The sequence below is a fragment of the Emys orbicularis genome, chromosome 4 (genome assembly GCF_028017835.1).
Source record: "Emys orbicularis isolate rEmyOrb1 chromosome 4, rEmyOrb1.hap1, whole genome shotgun sequence".
NCBI classification, from domain to species: domain Eukaryota; kingdom Metazoa; phylum Chordata; order Testudines; family Emydidae; genus Emys; species Emys orbicularis.
The window spans coordinates 75,071,654-75,096,805 of record NC_088686.1 but is presented as its reverse complement, the minus strand read 5'-3'; the positions used below and the strand labels follow the sequence as shown (position 1 = coordinate 75,096,805).

Sequence of the window (25,152 nt, the reverse complement as noted above, 5' to 3'; positions counted from 1 at the left end):
CCCTGAACAACACAGCCAGGAAGTCACTCCCCCATTAAGTCACAGGTTGCCACACAGGAGGGCCCCAGCCCACCAACCCTAGATATTGCTGCACCAAGGAAGGCTGCAAGTCTGCCATGGGCAAGGAGCCAGCCACACCTAACAGAACCAACCCCCACAACCAAAGAGAGGCCTAAACAAAGCACACCCAAGCTAACTGCACTCCAGGCAAAAATGTCTTGCCCCAGCATCCCAGCCCCCCCCCGCCTTACACACCACTCCTTACTCACATCTTTCAGCTTCTTCACCCAGGGTTTCTGGGCCTTACGGAATCCATCCTCTGCCTCTTTAGTCTCCTTGAACCCACCAATCATCTGCTTATGGTAGGCCTCCTTCTGCCAGGCCTTGATCTTGTCTGCATCTTCACCAGCAAGATGGTTCCGCACCTCTAGATGGATCTCGCTCAACTTGTCTGCGGCTGTCAGGAAGGCGTGCCAAGTCTTCTCTAGTGTGCCATACTGAGGGCCTGGAGGAGCAAACACAAGAGTGGCCATTACAACCCTATGTCCACGGATATGGGGACCAAGTTCAGAAACCAGCCTTCCCTCATCACGCAGGACACCTCTGCCACCACCAAAAAGTACTCAGGCCAACGTGGACTGTTCTCTGCACAGATAAGAAAGAGAGGAAGGACTAGGTGTTACAGCTCACAGAGTCAGGTATTAGCAATGAGCATCCATAGCTGATGATCTAGTCCTGCCCCAGTCAGTGCAGGGTAAGTCCCTACAAAATATTCCTCAGGGGCTTTGTCTGAGCTGAGCTTAGAAGAGGGAAGCAATGGCAGCCCCCTGGCTGGAGCTTAAGGTCAGTTTCACAGGCTAGTGGGCACTTTAGGGTATCTGTTCCAACACCCCCTCATTCCTTGTTACACTCTAAGGCCCTATCACCTTGTGATGTCAATCACCTGCCATTGGAGTCTCTTAGGCACTTGTGTCCCCACCCTCTCCTCCCAAGTCATCCTTTAGTCAGGCTACAGATCTTCCCTTGCACACACTCCAAGCCTAAACCTCCCCCCTCCAGTCTGGGGAACATTTTTTCGTAATGGAGCGCTTGGAAATGCAGAGGGAACATCCCTTCCCTGAAGGGATCAGAGAACTGGTGGCTGGACAGGAACCACAGAGCATCCCTGTCCTAGAGCTACTTGGTTTGAGCCAGGAAAGAAGAATACAAGAAATCCAGCTCCATGTTGCCCAATGGGTGTGCTCATCTCCTGCATACAGCCCCAATCACAGTGAGACAGGGTGCTCTAGGAGCGGAGAGCTTCTCCTGAAGCTTGTGCCCACCCCAGCCTGCCTGCCTCACCCTTCTCCACAGCGGTCCTCCATTTGCGGGACCAGTCTGTTAGCTGCTGGGCATAGTTCTTCTCAATCTTGGCTCGCTCCTGGAAGCAGGAGATGAGGTCGTTACAGAGACGGTGCCCATCATCTACACGCTTCACTGTCCGCCTGTAGTTACCAGCCTGAAAGAGCAGACAGCGTCAGTCCCACTGCATTGACTTCACACCCACCCATCCACCCACGCTAGGAGCCAGAGGCAGCAGGTCAGGCCACCACATAGTGAGGGCAGGTCCTGCTGAGGCTAGCAGCCGGGCTAGGACCCCACGCAGGGTTCCTGCAGGAGGAGGTGGATGTATTCTGGGAGGTTTAAAAGGTGGGATGTTCTGGCTTCACATTCTTCTCTATTGGTGCTGATTCAGGTCTAGAACAGAGGCATCACTCAGTAGCTTCTGAGAAGGAAGGGGTCACCTCCCCCTTACACCAAGGCCTATACACCCTACTGAATCCCCCTCCAGAGAAGTACACCAGTCCCAAAAGCAAGTCAGTGTCTCTCCCTCCCTCCCACTCCAGAGGAATAGCATATTACCCAGGGAGCTTGAGACCCAAGCCAAAACTCTATGGGTGACACGTAAAAGACATTTTCCTCCCGGTTAATGATCCTGCCTTACCTCCCAGAAACTGCCCCCAGGAGCCTCCCCACCAACATCATCTTCTGAGGACATAACCCTGGTTTTCTTGCAGCAAAGAATTTTTGCAGATTTCAGTGCAGCTGGAAGAGAAAGAAGAGCTGTTTGTAGCATGACCCTGTCAGGGACTCAGCCACGCACCATCCCGACAACTCAACACTTATGGAAGGGAATTCAGTTCAGTTACCAGTGGGCAAGTGTCCATACCACAGCACCACTGGCACTTACCAACCCCCTTACTCAGTTCCAGCACTAAACCGGCCATGCAGACTCAACTCCTCTCCCCACTAGAAGGGATCCATGCGGGAGAGGCTTGCGGCATATTAGAAGGGTTGTTGTGGAGGAAACTGGCCCTGCCACCACCCAGGCTGTACCTGTCCTGGAGACACTGGTAAGTCCAGCACCTTTCACCAGCACTGTTAGCCTCAGCAGAGACTCCTCCTTTTTGCACCAAGACCATCAGAGGAAGAGACATTAAACTACTGAGCACGCTCAGCCTTGAAACACTTAAAATAAGTTGTGCTGAAAGAGATGACGAGTGTCCCAATATAAAAGAGTGAGGAGGATTAAGGGATTACATCAGTTACTGACTACAGAAAACAAAACCCAAGGGTCACCAGGAAGGCATGTCCTGAATGGGGTGCAGACTGCCGGGCTAGGAAGGGAACTATAGCCACACCTAGTGCCATCTATCCAAAGATGTGCTTGGGTTTCCGGACAGAACCAGCTTCCTGGGAACATCCCAACTTACATTACGCCACAGTCTCTGTCACCACATTCCTGTGTTGGGCACAGGGAATCTAGTGTAGACGGTGACAGAGGCCCCATCTCACCCCACACTGATACACTGTCACTACCAATTCCTATTCGGCCCAATACATAACTTCAGCGGTGACTGGGATCCTGGCACTGCTGCCACACGAGGATTGCCCCGATGGTGGTGCTCAGGCGGTCCTGGCACTACCACCCTTTGGGGGGGATGGCAGGGGGAGACAGGAGAAAGGCCTGAGTAAGGAGCATAGACAGGCCTGTCTCAGGCAAGTTTTGGTTAACTTAGGATTGACATGCTTTGCTGCTGCTCTTCTCCACTTGCACATTCCCAGTTATAAAAAGCTTCCCTCACACCCTAGAAAGGTATCTGCTCACTCGGCTAGCCCCAAGGCAGAACTCACACAGCCTGAGATCAGTCCAAGAGACCAGATCTCCCAAGTCCCCTCAGTCCTTCTCAGTGTCTGCTTTCTGGGACTATCAGCCACACAATAAGAGCCCCATGGTAGACTTCAGAAGACATACAGAGGGAACCAAGGAGAGGGTTAAGTACCATCTGCCTGAGCAGCACATTTGGATAATATGAAGGGTGTTAGAGGGGAATCAAGGAAATTCCTCTGCCTTCCCAAGAAAGTTCCAACTTCCCCCAACCCCACTGCCCTCCAAGAAACTGCCCTTCAGTTACAGGAGCAAGTCATCATACCAAACAGAAGATTCAGGCATGAAACCTTAAATGCAGACGGACCCCTCCCTTCACCAGCAGCCCTGATAGCCAGCCTGTGAAAGAACTTTGCATGACTACAAGTCAGGTGGTTCCACTCCTGTGCCCAGCAACAAAGTAACTACATACCTGAAAGAGAAGAATGAGGGCTCTGGAGGCCCCAGCTGCCCGGAGTGATTTCTTGGGCTGTTCCAACTCTAAATGTGGTGGTGGGTAAGAGAGAGATGTACAGACTATTAGACCCTGCTGCTGACACAGACAGAGACACTGCTGTTCTGACAAGTAACAGTCCTAGGATAGGAACCTGGGTCTCGCCTGGTGCTCAAGGCAAGGAGGGGCACTCCCGATACAGCAGCTGTTGCCACTCTCCATCTTCCAAGGTGCCACATTCCAGCATGTAGGGGAGATGCCAAATCCCTGTGTCACAAGACCCAGTCCCAGAGATTTAAAATAGAAGCAGCATGACGGCATTGTGCGGGAAAGGTGTTGTTATAACAGCTGAGCAAAGGGACAGCCCACTGCTGGAATGGACTGAACTAACTGAGGTTTCCCAGGCACAGCAGCTGCACTGGGCTTGGTCCTCCCTTCTGTTGCAGTACAGCCCACATGTCTTCTCTAGCCTCCCCCACTGCTGCTCACACTTGGTTTTTCGGTTAAGCCTAGTGCCGTCTACCACGATGTGCAGGAGAATCAACAGGCAAAAGCCTTCTCTAGTGCCATTAGGCCAAAGAGCTAAGTGATTTAGACATTTTATTGCAGTAGTAGCAACCCCACTTGTAGACAGGACCCCACTGTGCTAGGCACTGTACAAACATGAGGAGACAATCCCTGCCCAAGGAGCTTGTACTCCAAGTAGTAGTAACATTTCTTGTTCGGATTGGCTTTGTTTGTTCTGATTGATTTTTCTGTGTTAGAAACGGACGTCCTGCTTAAGCTAGAAGGCTACAACGGCTGAGAATTAAATTACATGGAGATAACGCAAGAGCCAACAGAATGGAAGCTGCAGCACCTGAGAAGGGAGAGGATTTAGTCAAACTAAGATTTGGCAGGGAAAGGCGGGGGTGAGGGAAGGGGATGAGGGGCGGCTTGAGTCACTGTGCTAACCTTTAAGTGTTAAAGAGTCATCATATAGCCCCTTCAGTTAAAGTGTAGAACTCACAGTAAACATCCCTGGGACTTCTAGTCATCCTCCAATACCACCAGCCTTTACACTCTGGAAATCTCTAAGGTAACACACAAGCAGTTAAAAACATATTTAACCTATCTCCCAGGCCTTATTTCTCCTTCATAAAGAAGCAAGAGGCACAAGACCAATTAAAAAAAAAAAATCCTTCTCAGGTCACCTTTAAACAGAGTATTGAGTCCTCCCGCTAGCACCCAGGGAGCGATGAATCACGGACATGCTTTCAGACTCTGGTTTCCAGTCCTGACTAACTACCCCACGTGAGAGTTTGGGGTGGAGGCTGAAAATTGTTTAATGTGCTGTGGAGCAGCCATGCTCCATCTAGGGAGCAGTCAGTCAGAAAAGGGACTAAAGGACACAGAGAACCCAGGTCCATTCTTTCTGCAGTTTTTACATCAAACGTTCAATTTAGGAGTCAGACAGGTGGTTTCTTTAGCTGCCAGAGCTATTAATTGACCCCAGAACTGCAAACCCAGCTGGATTTACTATGCCTTAACACCAGAAATAATAGGCTTTGCAACCCAAAAGTATCTGGCATTTGGTTAGGGCACAAGCCTCTCCTGGAGCAGCATAGGCCCTACAGAAGTCCAGTGGGTCTGTCTTGGTAGAAGAAACATCAGGAAATGAGAGGGACCCTTTTTTGTACAAGCCCTTTCCAGAGCTCCTGCACACTGAATCCAGGTCATACTGGCCGCACATGCAGACTTGGAGAGAACACTTTATAAAGAACACAAGCACTGAGAAAGATAGCTGCCACTGCCACCCTGAGCCCCAGGAAGAGCAAAAGTCTTGCCCTCCAAGTTGGTTATTCCTACAGCAGCATATGTGCTGTCTGCTCTCACCAACAGCTTGAGGGCAGGGACAGCCAGGAGAGTTTACTAGAAGTTTTTTTTTTTTTCCTTTTTCTTTGTAGATCTATGTATCACACTCAGGCTACTGGGATGGCAAAGCCAGCCCAAACTCCAAGTAGGCGAATCCCTGGGGTGGCTTTGAGGAGTGGGGGTTTTATCTGTGGGGAAGGAGACAAACTAGAAGCAGAAGGAAGCTATCTGGCTGTTGGATAGCTTTTACAGTGTTGCCACTTTATTGCAAGACTGGGAATCGCTGGTATTTTCTTAGAGCTCCAGGTCCTGGAGTAATACTATTACAAGAGACTCTCCGCTTTCATTTTAAAGGGTTCCCAGCCCTCACGGTTGTTGAGATAAAAAGCTTAAAAACCATGACCCAAGTACACTACAAAAAGGGAAATTTTTAAAAAGCATTTTAAAACCAAACTTACGATTTTTGAATGCCTGAGGTTGGCTGTACCGTTAGGGGGTCATTTCACCAATGGAGACTCCAAGCCTGCCTTAAAATACAAATTACATTAGTTTCGTGGTCACAGCAGAGTACCTTGTGGACATCTTAACATGGCAGAGGGTTGGCAGCTGCTGTACAGGAGAGGCCACGATACCAGACTAGTAGGGGGTATGTAGGTCAGAACCAAGGTTCTTTGGCAGAGGTAGTAGCAGTATTGGAAGAGCAAAGGATGTGGCAGGTCAGGATGGGGGGGAGGGGGGGAGGGGGCGAGGAGGAGAAGTGCGCCTGGCTCCCTCTCCTCCCTTCCACCCCAGTAGTGGAAGAGAATCACATACTGTATTGCCTTGCCTGCTCCTGCAAGAGCACTAGAGTTAGACTGATCAGGACTGTCTCATTCTGCAGCAGGAGGACTACATGCAGAGGCATCAGAGACTTGTGCAGAGTAGCTGGCTGGGAGAGGAGAAAAATATGGGATTTCCACATCAAAGTTAGACCCCATAATCAAAAGGGCTTTCAGAAAATCTCCTCACAACAAAAATGTGGCCAGACTAATATATCCCTCTTCTCACCATCAGCTACCCCATCTAGCTAGCTAAACAAGCAGGAAGACTCTCAGTTATAAGAAGGTGCTAGAGTTGCTCAGGGTTTCTTCAGATAGTTATTTCCTACCCAGCAGCATTCCGTAAGCAGGGCTCAGCACCAGAGAAGCCATTATGGCAGGGCTGCACCTGCCTGCAGAGCAAATTGAGAGGCAAATAACAGCGCTTGAGACCAAGTGATGAGAATAAAGTTGTGGAAGAGCTGCTAGCTCACCCTCTGCTCTTCCCAGGGAAGTGGCAGGAAGTGGTCCCCAGGATGACTAACTACCCTGTGTCAGTACAATGGAGCTGATTTTTTTTCTGTGTTTGGTCATTTCCAGCCTCTAGTTATCAGGCCATGAGCCATTTCCATCCTCTAAATCCAGTGACTCCACAGGGTTTACACCAGGGGTGGGGAACCTATGACCCACGGGCCGCATCCGGCCCATTGGTTAATTTCATCCAGGCTGAGCACTGGGTCACTCCGTCTCAGGGGGAAGCCCTGAGCCTCCACCCTCTCCCACCCCACAGGGCTGGAGCCACGAGTGCTGGCTGGACCCGCTGTGGGAGGGAAACCCTGAGTCTCAGTGCCCCCCCGCCCACAAGGCTGAAGTTACGAATGCTGGCTCACCCCACTGTGGGAGGGAGGAAGCCCCGAGCTCTGTCCCCCCCCCCCCCGGCGAGTGAGTGGCCCGCAATTGTTTTTTTTCTGTGTGTCAATGGCCCATGACAGAAAAAAAGGTTCCCCACCCCTGGTTTACATCAAGACTGGCTGACCCTAGACAGTTCCGTCTGCTCCCCAAGGGCAGGCAAAGGCTAGAGTACTGTAGGCAAAGGAGGCTAACTGCAGAATTGCCCCCTCCTCTCACACACACACACACACACACACACTAGCCAGACTCTGCATGCATTACATACCAAAACCCCAGTAACCATGTGTGCCCATAGCCCCTTCACTCAGCTCATACCCCTATCCACTGCTTTTGCATCCGTCTCCCACCCATCTTCATGCCTTCATCCCTGCAGTCCTGATGCATTAACTCTTTCTCTGGCCTGGGATGCCAGGAGACCATCTTCTACTTCTTCCAGGAAGAAACAGGAATCCTTAGCCACTGTGAGTGTTTACCCAAGGCAGACAGAGAAAGCCTCCTCCCCGTGCACCACCCTTCGATACTTCCACCCTCTGAGTGCCTAGGGCACTATCTGGGTATATTGTTTGGATTGCCTCCTTGGACTGCTGGGATCATTGTGGACCAGGTCTGGACTTTTCCATTCAGTAAAGTGAGGGGCATACTGAAATGGGAGGTTCATTCTCACCCTCCCAACTCCCCTAATTCTGGAAGGCAGCTCTGCAGGAGCGTCACCTTTGAAGTGGACTTGCACAGGTGGGAGAGCACAGCCTTTGCCACACTAGGTGTTCTGTCCCACCTTCCCCCACACCACCCCAGTTGCTGCCAGACACAGGAACGAATTGCAGGACGACCCTATCTAGAAACTGAGGTTTTAGTCTGCCCAGCTTAGCCAGACATCTTTAACAAGGAATGGTTTTCCCTTGCTTTTAAGTCATTTCCACATCAGACACTGAAGCCAAGCCTAGCCCATGTTTGTCAGGAGCAGGCCATGTCTAGCTCAGTTCCACTTCAGGGGGAACAGGGCCTTTGTGACTGGTTTGATTCCCCAAATAGTTCTTGGCCCTATACCAGATAGAGGTGAAGGCACTGTCCCTACCGTACGGCACTCTCGGCCACAGTTACAGACATTTAGAGTGAACAAACTTGCAAGAGAAACTGAGCCTCAAGCCTCCATAGTTAATTGCTGTGAACTTTAAGGCAGGCTGGATAGATGACTATCAGTGAAAGCCAGGCCTGCCCTGCCATCTTATCTACAGACAAACAGCCAAGAAAGCCCTTTATCTTTTCCACCAGTCTAGTGCCAGAAGAGACTTCCTGGTCCCAGCAGACACCAGCACAGTGGTAAACATGGATTTCCTCTGAGCTAGTGATGTGTTCTACATTCCCACTATATAGTAGCTTCCTGTAAATGCCACACAGTACTTACCCACTTCCAGCAGGGCATGCCCAGGTCCCCACTCTAGCTTGCAGCTACTCAGCTGGGTGCCTGGTCGAGATGCCAGATAATGCAAAGATCCCACAAGCAATGGGAATATTAAGTGACTGCATGGGACATCCTTGTTGCTGGGGAGGGGCAGACTTTCACAATAGTGTTTATTCCAATCCAGGGATCACACCCTTGGTGGAGTCACCTGGCTGGGAAAGGAGCTAGGAGCCAATATTTCCCAGACGCTCCCTTGGAACTGGAACTCCCAAAGCTGCCTAGTCCAGTTTAAAGAAGATTTTCAGCTAGGTTCTCCAGCTTGTGAAGAGAGAGAACGAGAGAGACAGAGAAAGAAACAGATAGAGCACTTAGAGCAGTGGGTACATGCAAAGGTCACTCCAGAAGCCTGCTAGCGAAAAAAAGACACCCTGCTGAGGTCAGACAAATCCACACCGGGTTTCAAGGATTGCAGTGCATCAGCAAAACACACAGAAGGAATCCCACATTCTTTCAAAGTTGGGAGGTTCTGTGACTGGAATGGACAAATTCACAGGGCCAAGCAGCAAACTCAAACTTCTCCTGAGCGTTGGGAGTTAGCTTAACTCTCTGCACTGGTATCCTCCACAACTCCAACAGACAACATCCTGAAACAGAGAGACTGCACCATGCCCCATAACCCTGAAAATCCTCAAGTTGCTCTCACTGCCAAAAGCTGTTCCTCATGTCCAAATCCCCCTTTAGTTTCAGGCTGCTGCTCTCTCTCCTATTGTCCGGGGGTGTATCTACACTACGGCGACTACACCAGCATAACTATATCGGCATGGCCCCATAACGCACACGTAGCCTACACTGACAGAAGTTTTTATGTTGGTGCAGGAACACCACCACCCTGAACAAAGTTAACCATGTCAATGGAAGCCCCCATCCACTGCTGCAGCTGTGTCACAACCACGGGTTTTGCCAGCATAGTTATGTCGGTCATGGTGTAGTTTCTCACCCCGACCAATGTACTTATGCTGATATAACTTTTCGGTGTAGACCAAGCCTGACACAGGAGCTCCTTTCTTTCACTTTGAAGTTATCGGGAATGACCAGGCTCTATCTCCGTCCCTTTCCAAGTCTTTTATTCTCTCTAGTTTAGAGAAATGAGTCTCAGGCCATGTCTATACATACAGTGCTTCAGTGACTCAGCTGTACTGATATAGCTGTGCCGCAGCATGTCTTGTGAAGACGCTGTATGCAGATGAGGAAAAAGCTCTCCCATCAGCATAATAAAACCACCTCCGCAAGTGGCAGAAGCTACGTTGGCAGGAGAAGCTCCCCCACCGACATAGTGCTGTGCACAGGAGCTCTTATGTCGGTGTAACTCATGTTACTTGGGGGTGGTTTTTTCATACCCCTGAGTGACATAAGTTATGCGGACATAGGCTGTAGTGTAGACATAGGGTACGTCTTCACTACCAACATTAAAGCGCTGCCATGGCAGCGCTTTAACGTGGCTGTATAGTTGTGGCACCAGCGCTGGGAGTTTTACCCTTCAGGGACACATGACAGCTGAAGCAGTAACACAGACTTTACAGAGCAATTTCTAAACCAGAGTATTCATGAAGGTGGAGCTCTGGGGAAGATGTGCTTGAGCAACTAGGGTGTCTTGGAGGACCAGGGCAGCTTGACCGAGATGTCTCATTCCCTAAAAGAGGTACCAGACACAGTCTGTGCCTGGAAAGTGTTCCCACAAGGCTAGAGTAAAAGGCTATGGCTAGACCCTGCCCAGACTTAGGGGACCTTAGAAGCACACAGATCCAGTGTGTGGTCCCAAACACAGCTGTCCAGTGGGCATCTGCAAAGTGGAGCTCAGTCAGAACTGTGCCATGAAGGCTTCAAAGAGCTGCACTATCACCTCCCTACTTTCACAGCACCATAAATAGCATGGTTTCTGCCCCACATCATCTACATTCACCACTCAGTCATGCTGCTTCCCAGATGCCACCCATGACCTGTTTTCCCCTCTCGGACTGCGAGAGGGTTTCACTCATACCAAGTAACCCTCCATGCATGCAACCTCCACTGTTTGTCTCTTTCGCTCAATTAGCTGTTTGCTTCTATCCTGTGCATTTCCCACCCCTACCAATCAGTGTCAGCTAGCATCCAACTTGCTAGTGAATTCATGCCAGCCTCTAGACTCATTTCAGCTGGAAGGGATCTCAAGTGAGTTATCTATTCCATCCCTCGGTATTGTGGCAGGAGTGATTTCATCCCCAAACTATCTGAGGCGGGTGTCTAACAAAACCCTGACTAGCTCCAGGGAAGGCCATCACTCTCTCCCTTGGCAACTTGCTCCTGCTTGTTCCCCCAATATTTAACCTACATTTCTCCTAATACAGCACAAATCCACGGGCTTGTCCACACTCACTGACTAATGAGGATAATGCTGTAACAGAGCTGCCTGAAAGCAGTAAAGGGATCTCTTCTGACCACCAGGATGGGCAGCATCTGCCCACTTCCATACAGCCCTTGAATAAAAAGCTTATCCTTGGTACTACTCTTCTACAAACTCTCCAGTTTGTTCACGTTGTTTTGTGAACTGAGTGAGGTACTCCAAACTGAGCCGAGTGCTCCAGCCTAGGCCTGACAAGTGCCAGGTAGAGCAGAATAATTTGTGGTTGTTTTTACATAGGAAACTCCTATTCATTCCAGAAGGCAAATGTTCCACTGAGACGGAGTCACCTTGCCAGACCATCAGCGCAAGGACTGGATCTTTATGTATTGAAAAGCCTTATGAACACAGACTATATTCAGATAATCCTCCATAACAACCACTGCCTGGTTAGTCCCATTCTAGAACTGGGCATTTCATGGTTTCTTCCTTCATTAGACTTCATACTGTTCTTTAAAAATGACTCATGAGTCTTTTCTGCCCATTTCTTCAATATGGAAATTTCACTGCATGTTAATCCACCCTCAGTTTTATATCATCCATGTACGCAAGTAACCTCTACTACATCCTCCAAGTAATAACTATTTCCATTCGCTTCTCATTACACTGACTTGTCATTTGAGTTGCCACTTGGAGGTTTTATCATTAGTGATTTCTTTGTTGTTCAGACCAAGTCTGTGACTGTGTCACGCCCTGACAAATTCAGAGAGCCTTTACCAGCTGCACCTCCTATTATCAGCAATTACGTCATAGAGGCTATTGGCTTTGCCTGGCACCACCTGATTTTACTACCGTGTGTTTTTCTCTGAAGTGCACCTTTCTCTCAAACATTCACACAATGGAGACAACAGCCTGGAAGAAAGAGGTCAAACACCAAGGTTTTCCTGAAGTTCATCTGGTTCCCTGCGCAACTCAGAGTTCTATTTTCTCCTCTGCAGGTTACAGAAAAGCCAGAGAACCTAAGACAACACCTAAAGAAAAGCAGGATCACAAGACAGGATTGAAACTGAGATTTCTCATTCAGGGGGATATGGGCTGATATAAGGAGGGAGAGGGAATGAAGGGGGGAACGAGGGGTCACATACCCTGGTGGCTTTACTACATGTTGTGGTCAGTTCCTCTGCTTTGATGATGTGCAGGTTCATTGTTCACACTTTTGGCATCAAAACTAGTTTACTCAATTGCTTCCTCGGAGAGGAAAATCTAAGCAACATGAAAGGCAACTGTGGGGGTAAGACAGAGTTCAGAGCCATATAAACTGGCAAGACTAGAGACCAACAGCTACACACAGCACCATTCTGCAGGGCTGATAGTGTCTTTGGAGATCATGCATGCCAAAAAAAGAGTGTATTTTGTTCAAGGGGTGGGGAGAACACCCAACAAACAAAAAGCTTTCATAACATCTCCTGTCCCATGAGAAGAGCTGATTTAACTACCTCAGCACTGCTCTGCCCCTTGAGATCTTCACTAGCTCTTTAGGAGCATCTATAGGGTTGTACTCCCTAAAGTGTGCCTAGGCAGCAGGGTTGAGCAGGGGCTGCCACTAGCAACTGGGCTAATTTTTTCCTCAAACTCATGTTCCTCCTACCAAGATTTTACATTGAGCTCCATTCAGGGAAGTCAGAAGGGTTTTTTGCTATCTCTATGCTCAGGGCCGGCTCTAACTTTTTTGCTGCCCCAAGTAGCAAAAAAAAGCGCCCCCGCCGAGCCAAGCCGCGCCGCCGCCCCCCCTCCCCGAGCGCCGCGCCCCGCGCCGCCCCCCCCCCACCGAGCGCCGCGCCACCAGAGCGCCGCGCCCCCCCCACGGAATGCTGCGCCGTGCTGCCCCCCGCCACCCCAAGATTGGCCGCCCCTTACCAGGCGCCGCCCCAAGCATGTGCTTGGTTGCCTGGTGCCTGGAGCCGGCCCTGTCTATGCTGCCTGAACAATGCAAAGGGAGACTAACAAGGCATAAAATCTGCTTCGCCCTTTAAGAATCTATAGTGACCCAATGACCTTTTTGAAATAGAGTCTTCAGCCTGAAGGGCAAACATCAATTTAAATCCCAGGTGTTACCATCCACCATAGATTCCTAACTATCGGAATAGACACAGGGGAATGGGACAGACATCTCTGAGAAGCACACACTGCAAGAAGATATTTCAGCTGTTTAGCATCACCGAAATGTGGCTTCTTCCCTCCCAGCCCAACCCCCAGAGCAGAGAATCTTGCCTTGTCTTTTCAGTGCCCAGCCTGCAATGCCAGCAAGACACTGGAAAGCTTTAGTACAATCCAAGCTTTTTCTGCTTGGCTTGCTGAACAAGGCTCCATCCCACAGCTGGAGAGACCAGTTTTCTATTTGCATTTGGGATAGAGCCACCCTGACCCTCCTTACTTCTCAGTATGAATAGAGTGCTTCCTCTCTGGAAAGGCTTCCAGGTCTGCTCACTAGTCCAGTTCATAAGCCCGGACACCTCCATTTGGAAGGCGACACAGCACACAGCAGTCGAACAAGACAGGTTCTGTGAGTGTATATATCTCTGAGGCTCTGTGAGCACTGGCACAGCAACCTCCGGTCCACTCAAAGCCAACACCAGGCTTTCACCCAGGCCTGCAGCCTGTGGGGCAGGCTCCTCTAGCAGGGCTAGTACTAGCAAGGACAGAGCAAAGAGCAGACTGAAAATACTAGTGGGCCAAATAAAGATGGAAATGAATCTAGGGGTCCCTAGAATTAATTGTTTTGTAAATGAGAAATGTGCTATGACATCTCCCAACCTTCCATAAGGCTCACATGCCCTTATCAAAAAGCATGCAGAAAGCCCCACCTCTGAGCGCTACACAGCAAGGGCCACATCCCCATGCACACCAACAGGAAGGGCTCTGCTTTAGAAGAGACAGCACAAAAAAGTTGCCAAGCACCATTGTTTGGCCACCTGTAAATGTGGCATACAAGTTTACCAGTACCCACAGCACTCCTGTGAGGAAAGCAAGTATTATCTCCATCTGCAGAGCAGAGGTGATTTGACTAGGGCAGTCACACAGATCAGTGGCAGTGGCAGGATTAAACTCAAGACCACTGATATTATTGTGACGGGTTCGGTCACAGAGAGCCACTTGGGACTGTCACCTAATGTGCCAAAATTACCTCTGAGCCCATTTCCCCTGCCAGCTTGGGACTTCCAGAACCCTGCCTTGTTGAGCCAAACATGCTAGCCTGCTGCAACACAGACCCAGGGTCTGGTCCACGCCCTCAAAGCTGCAGACTTAACTGAAAACAGCTCAGTCTCCAGCACCCAGACCCCAACGGGATCCAAACCCCAAATAAATCCGTTTTACTCTGTATAAAGCTTATACAGGGTAAATTCATAAATTGTCCACCCTCTATAACACTGATAGCTGTGCATGATCTCTGTTTGCTCCCCCAGGTAGTAATCACTTACTCTGGGTTTATTAATAAACAAAAATGATTTTATTAAGTATAAAGTAGGATTTAAGTGGTTTCAAGTAATAACAGACAGAATAAAGTAAGTCACCAAGCAAAATAAAGCAAAAACACACAAGTCTAAGCCTAATGCATTAAGAAACTGGTTACAGGTAATATCTCACCCTCAGAGATGTTCCAATAAGTTTCATTCACAGACTAGACTCCTTTCTAGTCTGGGCCCAATCCTTTCCCCTGGTACAATCCTTGTTAGTTCCAGCAGACATCTCAGGTGGTGAGCAGGGGTTCTCTCATGACTGGCAGCCCCCTTTGTCCTGCTCCACACCCTGGGTTGGCCCACAGGAAAGTTTGCAGGTAAATAAACCATTTACAACCAATTGTCTGGGCCAATGGAGTCATCAAGATTCTAAACCACCATTAATGGCCCACACTTTGTATAATTACAATAGGACCTCAGAGTTATACTTCATATTTCTAGCTTCAGATACAAGAATGATACATGCATACAAATAGGAGGAATGTATTCAGTAGGTTATAACCTTTGTTATGATACCTTACAAGAGACCTTTTGCATAAAGCATATTCTAGTTACATCATATTCATACTCAAACATATTTCCATAAAACATATGGAGTGCAACATCACAATCATCACTGCCAGGTAGTGGATAACTGGAAACTTATGAACTCCATCAGCTTGTATGCTGCTTACAGTCACCCATCTGGCTGTTCTAATCCTCTAGGCTAAAAAGTTTACTTACAGGGGGTGAAAAGTTAGATAGGTTCCCAGCAAACCAATCCACCAGGAGAGCCTGGGACATCATGAGATCCCACTTATTCCTTCTGTTGCCTACAGAGCCAGACCCCTGCTAGCTGGTACCATGGTATTCTACTCCAGCATTTCAAAAATGTGACCACCGTAGTTGCATGCTCCTGGATGCACAGCCTTGGTATTGATTGCACAGGCTTCCAGCAACGGTTGGGCAGCTGGTGAGTTCCCCATCTTTCCAGGGGTGGTGGGGCTCAGGATTTGGGCTTCAGCCCAGTGGTGGCAGGAAAGCAGGCTCAGGTTGTGAGGCTTTGGGCTCCAGCCCTGGGGCTTCAGGCTCCGCTCCCACTCCCCATTGCTCCTGGCCCCTTCTGCCTCCCCTGATCCCCCATCCAGAGCTTAATTTGTCCCCAGACTTCCCAGGGCTGAGTAAGTCTGCTGTGAAAAGTGATACTGGTATGTTTGTTAATATCACTTTTCACAGCTGACTTCCTAGCTAGCAATAATAAATTACAATGATTTGGACATGTATATGTGCATATTTGTTTGTTTTTCCTAAAGCTAATTGAGTATTTTAGGAAAAAGTGTGAGAGCGGCAACCAGCAAGAGTTGATGGCCACACTCTGAGGCAACCAAATAATTTGTCCTGAGAACCTCTGCTCTACTCCACACCCAATTTCTCAGAAATGTAGAAAACAGATCTCAATGCTTTTAGTATCTTGACAAGGAACATGGATAAGGCATTGGCTCAGCGATAGTCTCCTAGTGGGGAGGCTACATGAAAAATGAGAGAATGGTGCCACTGACAGAGGTACCCACTCAGATATCCACCGTTGGCCTCTGAGGAGCCCCCTCAGGAAGAAATAGGTAGAGTTTGGCATCACCTCTGACTGGGCCTACCCTAAAAGAGAAGGTACCACTATGAAAGATACTGGCCAACTACAAGGGATAACTTAATGAGGGAGGCATGCAAACAGTTTGAAGGGGTTGTAGCTGACCATGGTTATGAAGCAGTGTCAGAGGTTTAAAAAAAAAAAAAAAAAAAAAAACCACCACCACCACCACCCCTAAAAGGGGTGGAGGGGGGTGGAGCAAACTCTCCTCTGTCAGACCATACAGGGCATTCTAATCTAGTCTGGATTGGAGCTCAACTAGATGTATGCCCTGATTTTTTGTCCTCAGTAGAGGGGGTGCCAGCCCATTGGGGGCTGTAAGCAGGAATATTTTTGGCCCCCCAAACACACTAAAAAAGCAAATGGGGGCCCCCTTGAGCTGCTCAGGAACCTAAGCAATTGCTTAGGTTATGTCTACACTATGCAGCTTTTAGAGACACAGCTGTGTCGCTACAGTCATGCCGCTAAAAGGTGTGCAGTGTAGCTGCTGTTTGTCAGCTCTCCTGCTGACAAAAAATGTCCACTCACAACGAGTGGCGTTCGCTTTGTCGCAGGAGAGCGCTCCTGCTGACAAAGTGCTGTTCACACCGGTGCTTGTTGTTGGTAAAACTTTTGTCTTGGGGGGGGGGGGGGGGGGGTTAACACCTCTGAAAGACAAAAGTTGTGTCGTTCAGTTGCCAGAGTAAACATAGTCTAAGTCTGCTTCTGCATAGCATCAGCTCTGTTTCTCAGGTACAGCCCCAAACCTCAGGAGAGTTAAGGGGAAAAAAATACAGAAGAGCATCAGTTAGTGTGGGCATCACAAAAAGTGTTAAAGAGGACCTGCAAACGAAGAGAACATTGGAACTATGCCTTTCTGTTTCTTTCTAACCAATTAAGTGGCCTGGAAAGTTTTTTGCCCCAGAAGTTCCCTGATTTTTTTTTAAGTTGAAATTCAACTCATCTGCCCTGAAGACTCTGTGGTGATTGGAGGACTAGAGAAATAAATGACATCACAAGAGTCAAGAGAGAAAACTGAGCAGCAGAAAGGTGGAGGGGAAGGATTTTTTTTTAGTTGTAGGCAAGAAGAGGGTGGTTCATTAACAACTTCAAGGACTAGTATTTGGAAAAGGACATCTATTAGATATTTAAAACATCCCTACTGCTTCAATTAAGATGCAAGAACTGAAAATAAACATCCTCTGAGATCTCCAAGGAGACCAAGGTGAACCAGGAAGTCAGATTTGATGTGTTTGATGTTTCTAAGGCTAAAGGAGTTTTTAAATCCTCTCAGGTGTCTCTTGCAGGTCGCCTTTGGCAGATTACAATGCCCTAGTGGCACCCACTAGATAATACTCTGCCTCCCAAGAGTCTGGGAGGCTCAATCCATTAGTGCAATTCATGGAGAGAAGGAACTATTACAGGACAAAAATATGATTAGGAGGCCAGTAACATATGCTGCCTCAGCCCACAGCTCTAGGGAGCTTGAAACTATTGTACCAGTCAGTGAAACAAAGCTGATTAATCACAGGAATGAACACACCAAACTTTCTGCAGCATAAGGACTCTCTCTCTTTGTAGGTGAATAACTTCAGTTGCACAAAAAGACAGGCAGCATTTGGGACATTCCATTAGGACAATAACTGTGCTGCAGAAGGGTGGAGAGCAGTTAGACATCCTGCAACAGCTTCCTAATTCAAGCCTCCTTCCTCTCCGCTAAAGAGGCTCCTAAATTCACATTTTTCATAAAGACTTTCAGACACACAACTCACTAGACACCCTTCTTATTCGGTTTTGTATCCTATTGCTAAGGCCTTTAGACTAAGATTTTGGGAGCAGCCTTTATCTGCCTGCACAGATCCCCTTTATGGTGCCATATACACTCACATTCTGTAAGCAGTAATAAATGATTTGCCTGTTCAGAAAGGTCCACTTTTGTAAATACTAAAGTCCTGCCCTTCTTTCTGGGATTATTCATCACCATTATTGTTTAGGCAGATCCCAGAAATTCTCACCTGCAATGCACCTATAACCCATGTTACCCATTGTCCTCAGTTCCCGATCCATAAAAGATGGAAATGCAGCCAGTCTATTACAACTCTCAGCTGGCGAACCTAGCTCTTTAGCTCAAATTGTAGCGATTTTCACTTTTAGCTCTGGAAGCCTTATTTAAGCCAAGATGCCAGCCACTACTCACCACAAATGGGATTGCTCAAGCAACAAATACTTTGTAATCCCTGAAACAGACAAGCAGGGCAATACCTACTGTTAATTACAGAACATATAAAAGCATCTGGAGCACACCTGCTAAGGGTAGCACAACGGAATATTTGATTTCAGAGCAAATGAGATTATGATGCCTTATCCAATATCCTCACTGGCTTCACAATAACTGGTCCATGCAATTTTGCAATCCTCTCCCAGGAAGACAGTATCATATGGTATGACAATCTTGTGTACGGAAGTAGAATTTGGAGCCCGTGTCCACCCAGACCCAGGACTTTAGCGGGCTCTTGCACAAGCCATAAGGCTCTGAATCTTCACTAGGAACACCAGACATGACATTTCCCAATGAGGGGATTCCATTCACTTAGAACAACGTTTTCACACTTGTATGGCTTGGATACATAAAATCCTAATGGCCACTCACCAGCCAACAACCTGCCCCAGAGTTCTCTACTGTGTTGACAGAGTCTACAAACCTGTGTAGTCCATCCCATCTTAAATCCTGTCAAACCATTCACTTGCATAATGGAGTCCCAAGCGGGAAATAGATGTCAGCACTATGCTTGGCTGCCATAGAGATGTTAGCCCTCTCTTCACTGCACAGGAAAGGAAGGAAACAATCTTCACAAGAACAAGTGCAGACAAGCCACGGACAGGAGCAAGCTCTTAGGTAAAAGTCTCAGCAGGCACAGAGTGGGGAGAACAGCAGGCCAATCACTCCCACATTTATCTTTTCCCTCAAACTTTAGCTTAGAAGAAGGCAAGAGGATGCTTCAGGGAACACAATCTCTTCTGCTGAAGTAGATATTAGGAATATAGGAGTTGCCAAAACAAAACAGACTGTTGGTTCATCTTCTAGGTGATAGTTTGTCAGTGAAGAATGTCTGATGCTTCACAGTCAGGTAATCCTTTGACACAAGTTGTACCTAGTTGTGCAATGCACTAGAGGAAATTCCATTTTGACCCCACCCAGAGATCAGATCACACCCAGAGACAGAAGAATCCCGTGCTCTAGTCATTTTACTCTCTGCAGAGCAGTTTCAAATGCTATTCCTATTACAAACAGAAAAGTATCGGCGCTCTTGTAAGACTTAACTACTTCTCAGCTACATTTGAATTCCAGAGTGGGTTGGAAGAATGTTAGGGTTTTGTATGCAACTTATTATACTAGTATCTTCATTAGACTGGCAGCGAAATAGTTCCTAGTGAGCTTCATTGAGTCTCTAGTTCAGCTTCTGTTTTGGAAGGCAGAAAACCTCTGCTTGGGGTAGAGATTTATTTTTATTTTGGGGGGCGGGGGGAAAAAAAAAAACGAGACTCAGGAGCTCATGGGGAACTTCAGAGAACAAGTACAAAAGTTCACCTCCCCCAACAAAAAAAGGTCCCAGAGCTTGGGAAGTGCAACAGGCAAAAAATACGTAGTTGGCACAGAAAGTGGAAAAACTGGTTAAAGCATTTGGGCCAGGATAGCTGCACTTGTTGCTGTTTCTGCTGAGGAGTCTGACCCCTTCTGCCACAGGTAAGGACAAGCCATAGATGGTCTGTGCTCTCAAGGCACATACAAAACCTGGTGGTGAGCACCCAGTACACCAACATCCCATACTTGTTGATGCACTAAAGAGGAGATGATAGTCCCAGGGGTTTTATGCAGTTACCAGATGGTAAAAACAGGTAGGTTAAAGAGAACTGCTCCTCTTACTCCCCCAAAATAAATATTTCTCAGCCTTCCCACCACCACAGATCCACCCCTCAGCCCTAGAAAGACCAAATGCAAGATTAGTGGCCACAGTTAAGCCAGGACAGGAGTGGTGGAAATTTCTGCAGCACATAATTCTAACTTGTCACCCCGAGTTCTGGGAGTCAGGAATTTACAACATGAGGATGTCCCCAGCTGATGGGAGGGGAATGCCTAAGAAGGGGCAGAAAACCAAAGGGTCCAGCTGGACCTGAGGAATGGGTAGCACACTGAAGAGGCCTATTTGTTTTGGGAATGGATATAGGAGTCCCTATTTCCATGGACACCTCCCCAGACAGTCTAGTGGGAGTTGGGCTAAGGACTGGATGGGATCTAGGTGGTCTGCTGCTGTTTCAATACATTTATCTTAGGAGACTAGAGGCAGCTAGTTGGATAGGGAGAGGTATCAGTACTATGATAGTACCTACCCACTGTCCAGTTGGCAGCGGGCAGCCAGAGGGTGCCTATCCCTTTAACAGAGGCTCTGCCAGACTCCAGGGCCTGCAGCTCCGGTTTCAGTGTGGGAAGCGACTCCGCATGGAGTCTTCACAAAGGGGCCCTGTCCCTTTCTCCCCCGCCCCTTCCCTGGCTGTAAAGCAGAGACGCCTGCTTCAAACAGAAGGGGGGGGGGTCCCACAGAGAACCCACCCTAGGAGTCTCCGGGGGAGAAGAGACAGGAGGGAAGCAGGTGACTGAGTAGAAGCGCAGGCACTAAGGGAAGTTCTGGGGAACCTTGTTCAGATGCAGACATGCTAGTTCTGAGCCCGGGAGTTGAGGTGGGGGTGGTGTCTGAGATCCCCAGCCAGGGGACAGGCAGAGGGGTGGGTTGCCTCAGCAGCTGGGATGTAAGGGCAGATCAGCCTTAGGTCTCCAACTAACCTCTTGGCAAATGCTTCCATTATACCTAGGGTAACCAGATGTCCGATTTTATAGGGAGAGTCCCTATATTCCAGGCTTTGTCTTATATAGGCGCCTATTTCCCCGTACCGATTTTTCCACTTGCTAGGGTCACCCTCATTATACCCGTCTCATGGCAGCTGACCCCCTAGCGGGGCACCTTTGGGGCCGGACACTAACAGGACACCGCCAGGGCCGCCCAAAGGATTCAGGGGGCCTGGAGTCTTCGGCGGCGGGGGACCCGGCACTTCGGCGGCGGGTCCCGGGGCGGAAGGACCCCCTTGCCGCCGAAGACCCGGAGCGGAAGAAGCTCCGGGGGCCCGGGCCCCGCGAGAGTTTTCCGGGGCCCCCGGAGCAAGTGAAGGACCCCGCTCCAGGGGCCCCGGAAAACTCTCGTGGGGGCCCCTGCGGGGCCCGGGGCAAATTGCCCCACTTGCCCCCCCTCTGGGCGGCCCTGGACACCGCTCCCAGGCCGCTCCGGCAGAGGGGATGGCGGGGCTCCACTCCTCAGAGCACAGCAATAACCAGAAAGCCTGCGGCGCACATACCAGCGGCCGATAGCCCAGCCTAGCCTAGCGGAGGAGAGCGAAGTCCCTGCCAAGGGATGGGGGGGTTCAGCGCAGATCCGAACGGCGGCGCCTCCTGTCCCCTACCCACAGCGGCTCCTTCCCCCCATGCCACTAGGAAACTTTTACCTTTAAGACGCCAGCTCACTTGCCATTAAGTGCAGCTCCCCCGCGCGCTGCCTCCCACCCAGGCGGGGCCGGACTACCCCACCTCCCCTCCGAGCAGCGCCGAACAGGCCGGGCTAAGCCGCCAGCGCCCTGGGAGCTCTGGTGCTTACTGGGGAACAGGTCCGGAAAGAGCCCGGGGGAGCGCCCTGTGTGGGGGTGCGGAGTGGAGAGACCCCAGAGGGGAGGGAAGCCTAAGGGGCCTCTGCTCTGCCCTTCGCCAGGGCAAGGGAACGAACCGATAGGAGCCCCGCTCCGGCAGCTCGGGGAGAGTTAAGGCCACCCCCGTCCCAGTGCAGTCCGGAGGCAGATTACTTTGCATCTTACCTCTCTAGTTGCTACCCTAGCGACTTCGGCTCCAAGCCCTGGTGCAAGGGAGTCCCGCTCAGCAGCGTCCCAGAGCGTTCCCGCGGCAGGCTGCCCTGCCTGCGGTGGGGCGAGTTGCAGATCGGATTGTCTCACAGCTCTAGCTTTGCCCCTTGCCCTCCAGCTCTAGCAGCTCCCCACCCTTATTTCAGGCTGCAGGACACAAGGGCCCCCGCCCCGCCTCCCAGCGCGAGGAGCTCCCAGCTGGGCGGACCCAAGCAGCCCCGGGGATTCCAAAGGAGTCTCGCTGGTGGCGGCTGGAGAGTAGATGCTAAGGCCTGGGACAGCGGGAAGGGAGTACAGGCTGGAGCAGCGCCAGGCGGGGAAACAGCAGGACTCTCACCACGTTCCCCTCCTCCTAGTTCCTGGAGCTCTTGATCCAATTAGTCTGCTGTCACTGCGGGATGAGCCAGGCCGCTGCCCGACAGCAGGTGGGGCTGTGCTGTCCACACTGAGGATAAGAGCAAAACCACGTGCCCAGAGTGGACAAGAGCAGCAGGGGGTGGGGGAGGCCCAGGAGCCGCTGGCACCGGAGCGTGGTTAGCCATAGTTCTTAACGTTTAAACAGGGTTTAGTTTGCGTTTTTTCACTTCTATTCTTTGAGAGCAGGAGGTGACACTGCAAACAACCTCTTGAGTTTAGCTACAACAGTGCCCCAAGTCTCAGCTGGCCCAGGGACCTGGAGCTCTGCTGTGAGGGGGCTCACTTACTGGAGTCTCAGCTGGGACCTGCCAGTTCAGTGAGAAGCCAAAATTTGCCTGAGTCTGGGCTAGGCACTGCTCTGAAGAAACTCACATTACTAGAATCTCAGCTGGCTACTGGTGGGGCACCACTGGGGGAAGATCACATCTCTGGAGCTGACCATCAGTAAGGAGGAATCTGGAATATGAGTCTCTTTCTGCTCTACTCAACAGTTTTTCACGTCTTTCAGCTAGGGTCGCTAACCCTCCACGATTGCCTTGAAGGCTCCGGGAATTAAAAAAGTAATCTTTAATTAAAGATTATGTCATGTGATTAAACCTCCAGGAATGTGTGCAGCCAAAACTGGCAACCCTATTTTCAGCCAATTAGCTGATCTGCAGGAGCAATGAATCAATCTGGCTGGCTGTAGGGAGACCAAGGGCAGGTCTGGGAAACTCGTATGTTGTTGTTATTTCCCCTTCTCCCCGTCTCCTCCAAAAAAGCGGAGAAGCCGTTCCCTATCCTCTTGCCATAGTTTCTCTCTCTCTCTCCCTAGTGCAGGGACACAGGAGTTTCGCCATCGCCTTCTTTGGCTGCTGTTTGTCCGCATACCCGCTCTACCTAACTCATTAGGCGTCAGTAACGTTCTCTCTCCTTTTATCTGAAAATGCCATCAGCTCTTTCTGAACAATTCAGATCCTTAGTGCTTTTATGTCCCTAAACTGGAGATCTTGTGCAGCCTCGGCCCTCCACGCTCTAAGTACCAAAGTTTCTGTGCCGCAAAGCAATTGACCGTGATATGACGTGAGGTTTTAGGGCAGGCAGTGCCGGTGCTAGCCCATTGGGGGATCCAAGCAGGAATATTTCCCCCTCCTCCCAACACATACTAATAATTAATAGGGGGCCTCCCGGAGCTGCTTGGGGGACCTAAGCAATTGCTTAGTCTGTTTTTGCCTAGTGCTGGCTCTGAAGGCAGGTTTTACATTTTGGGAGTCGATGAGCCTTGCTGCCCCATCTCCTATAATTTGTTTCTCACTACATTATTTGGGACTCAAACAGCAGGACCAACTATGGGTTCCCAATGACGTTCATTCAATAAAAGTAAAAATAAAAGACCGAGGACCTTAAGGCTGGAAGGAAAGGGCAGCCCCGCCCTGACAGCTCAGCCCAGGAACCTTAAGAATCCGTGTTATTTGGTGCTGATTGTTTGGCGTGTGTTTTGATGTCTGTAGATACCTGGGACTGATTGATTGATTAACAACAGTTGCGTCAGGTTTCCTGGGAGATAGAGGTAACTCCTGCATCATGGGGCCCTTCTGAGATGCAGACTCTAGAAAAGACAATCGGATACCTTTTTGTTTCCTTTACTCTGATGTTTATATTTAACTTGGATGGTGACTCTGAAAGGGTCCCACACATGGGACCTGTGGTTTCTGATCTGTTCTAAGGCACATTCTTTCCCCAAAGAGTGTTTAAAAATCCTTACCCAACCTTAAGTTAGCTCCAGGGGAAATAATAGATAGCAAATGGACTTCCCTTTTCATATTTTCATTTAAAAAAAAAGAGGGTTGATCAACTTTCTTCAGCATAGTGTGATGCTCACTCATGGCTCCATTAAATTCCAACAGTTTAGTCAAATTACCTACTCTAATAACTCTACATGTGTTTCCAAAGTGTGAAAAGGGCAGAAACCTTGGGTAATTGTCAGAGGTGGGTACAATGTATCCCGTGTCTGTGCAGGATGTAGTGTGTTTGGGGCAGGGCCGGCTCCAGGCACCAGCTTAACAAGCAGGTGCTTGGGGCGGCCAAGGGAGAGGGGCGGCACCTGCAGCAGTTTGGGGGCGGCAGGTCCCTCACTCCCTCTAGGAGCGAAGGACCTGCCACTGAACTGCCACCGCCGATCGCGGCTTTTTTTTTTTTTAATTGCCGCCGCCGATTGCGATTGCGGCTTTTTTTTTTTTTTTTTTTTTGCTTGGGGCGGCAGAAATGCTGGAGCCGGCCCTGGTTTGGGGTGTGATCTCAGTACACCCAGCATTTGTCCAGGATGGGAATTCATTTTTTGTTTGGGGTTTGGTCCCGTGTCCATTTGTCAACACTGTCCATTTCTGATTCGGTGGCATGATGCTATGTAGCTACCTTTATCTCTGCTCTCTTTTTCCTTTCCTCTGGGGCAGGAGTGGCTCAATGGGGGAAGAATGTCCAAGTATAGGAGGAGGTCAGAGAATGTGATGTTATCTCTGACATTTTGTTTCCCTGGGATAGGAGCTGCTTGATAGGTTTGGGTCTTAGGACAGATAGGTATCTCTACTGTCTCTTTTCTTTTCCCTAGAGTTACACACAGCTTTTCCTCATTGTTTTTAGTGGAATACATACTTGCTTCCATATACTGGCCTAAATCGAGTTGCTGTGATG

At 49.4% G+C, this 25,152-nt stretch overlaps 1 protein-coding gene across 2 annotated transcripts in view; it reads right to left on the bottom strand.

Annotated features, from left to right (window-relative positions):
• The window catches only part of PACSIN3 (protein kinase C and casein kinase substrate in neurons 3), a 30,483-nt gene extending 8,308 nt beyond the window's left edge, over positions 1-22,175 (bottom strand). The window contains exons 1-6 of one of the 2 annotated variants that reach the window (XM_065403032.1): positions 22,021-22,175; positions 5,954-6,022; positions 3,621-3,688; positions 1,985-2,085; positions 1,342-1,498; positions 270-505 (exon numbers count right to left, since the gene is read on the bottom strand). In XM_065403032.1, coding sequence (XP_065259104.1) covers positions 270-505; positions 1,342-1,498; positions 1,985-2,038 — 447 coding nt within the window. In that variant the 5' untranslated portion in view covers positions 2,039-2,085; positions 3,621-3,688; positions 5,954-6,022; positions 22,021-22,175. Of the gene's footprint in view, positions 1-269; positions 506-1,341; positions 1,499-1,984; positions 2,086-3,620; positions 3,705-5,953; positions 6,023-22,020 lie in introns of those variants that run through there. The other variant, XM_065403031.1, reaches the window with a different exon arrangement.
• Positions 22,176-25,152: the final 2,977 nt, after the last annotated feature.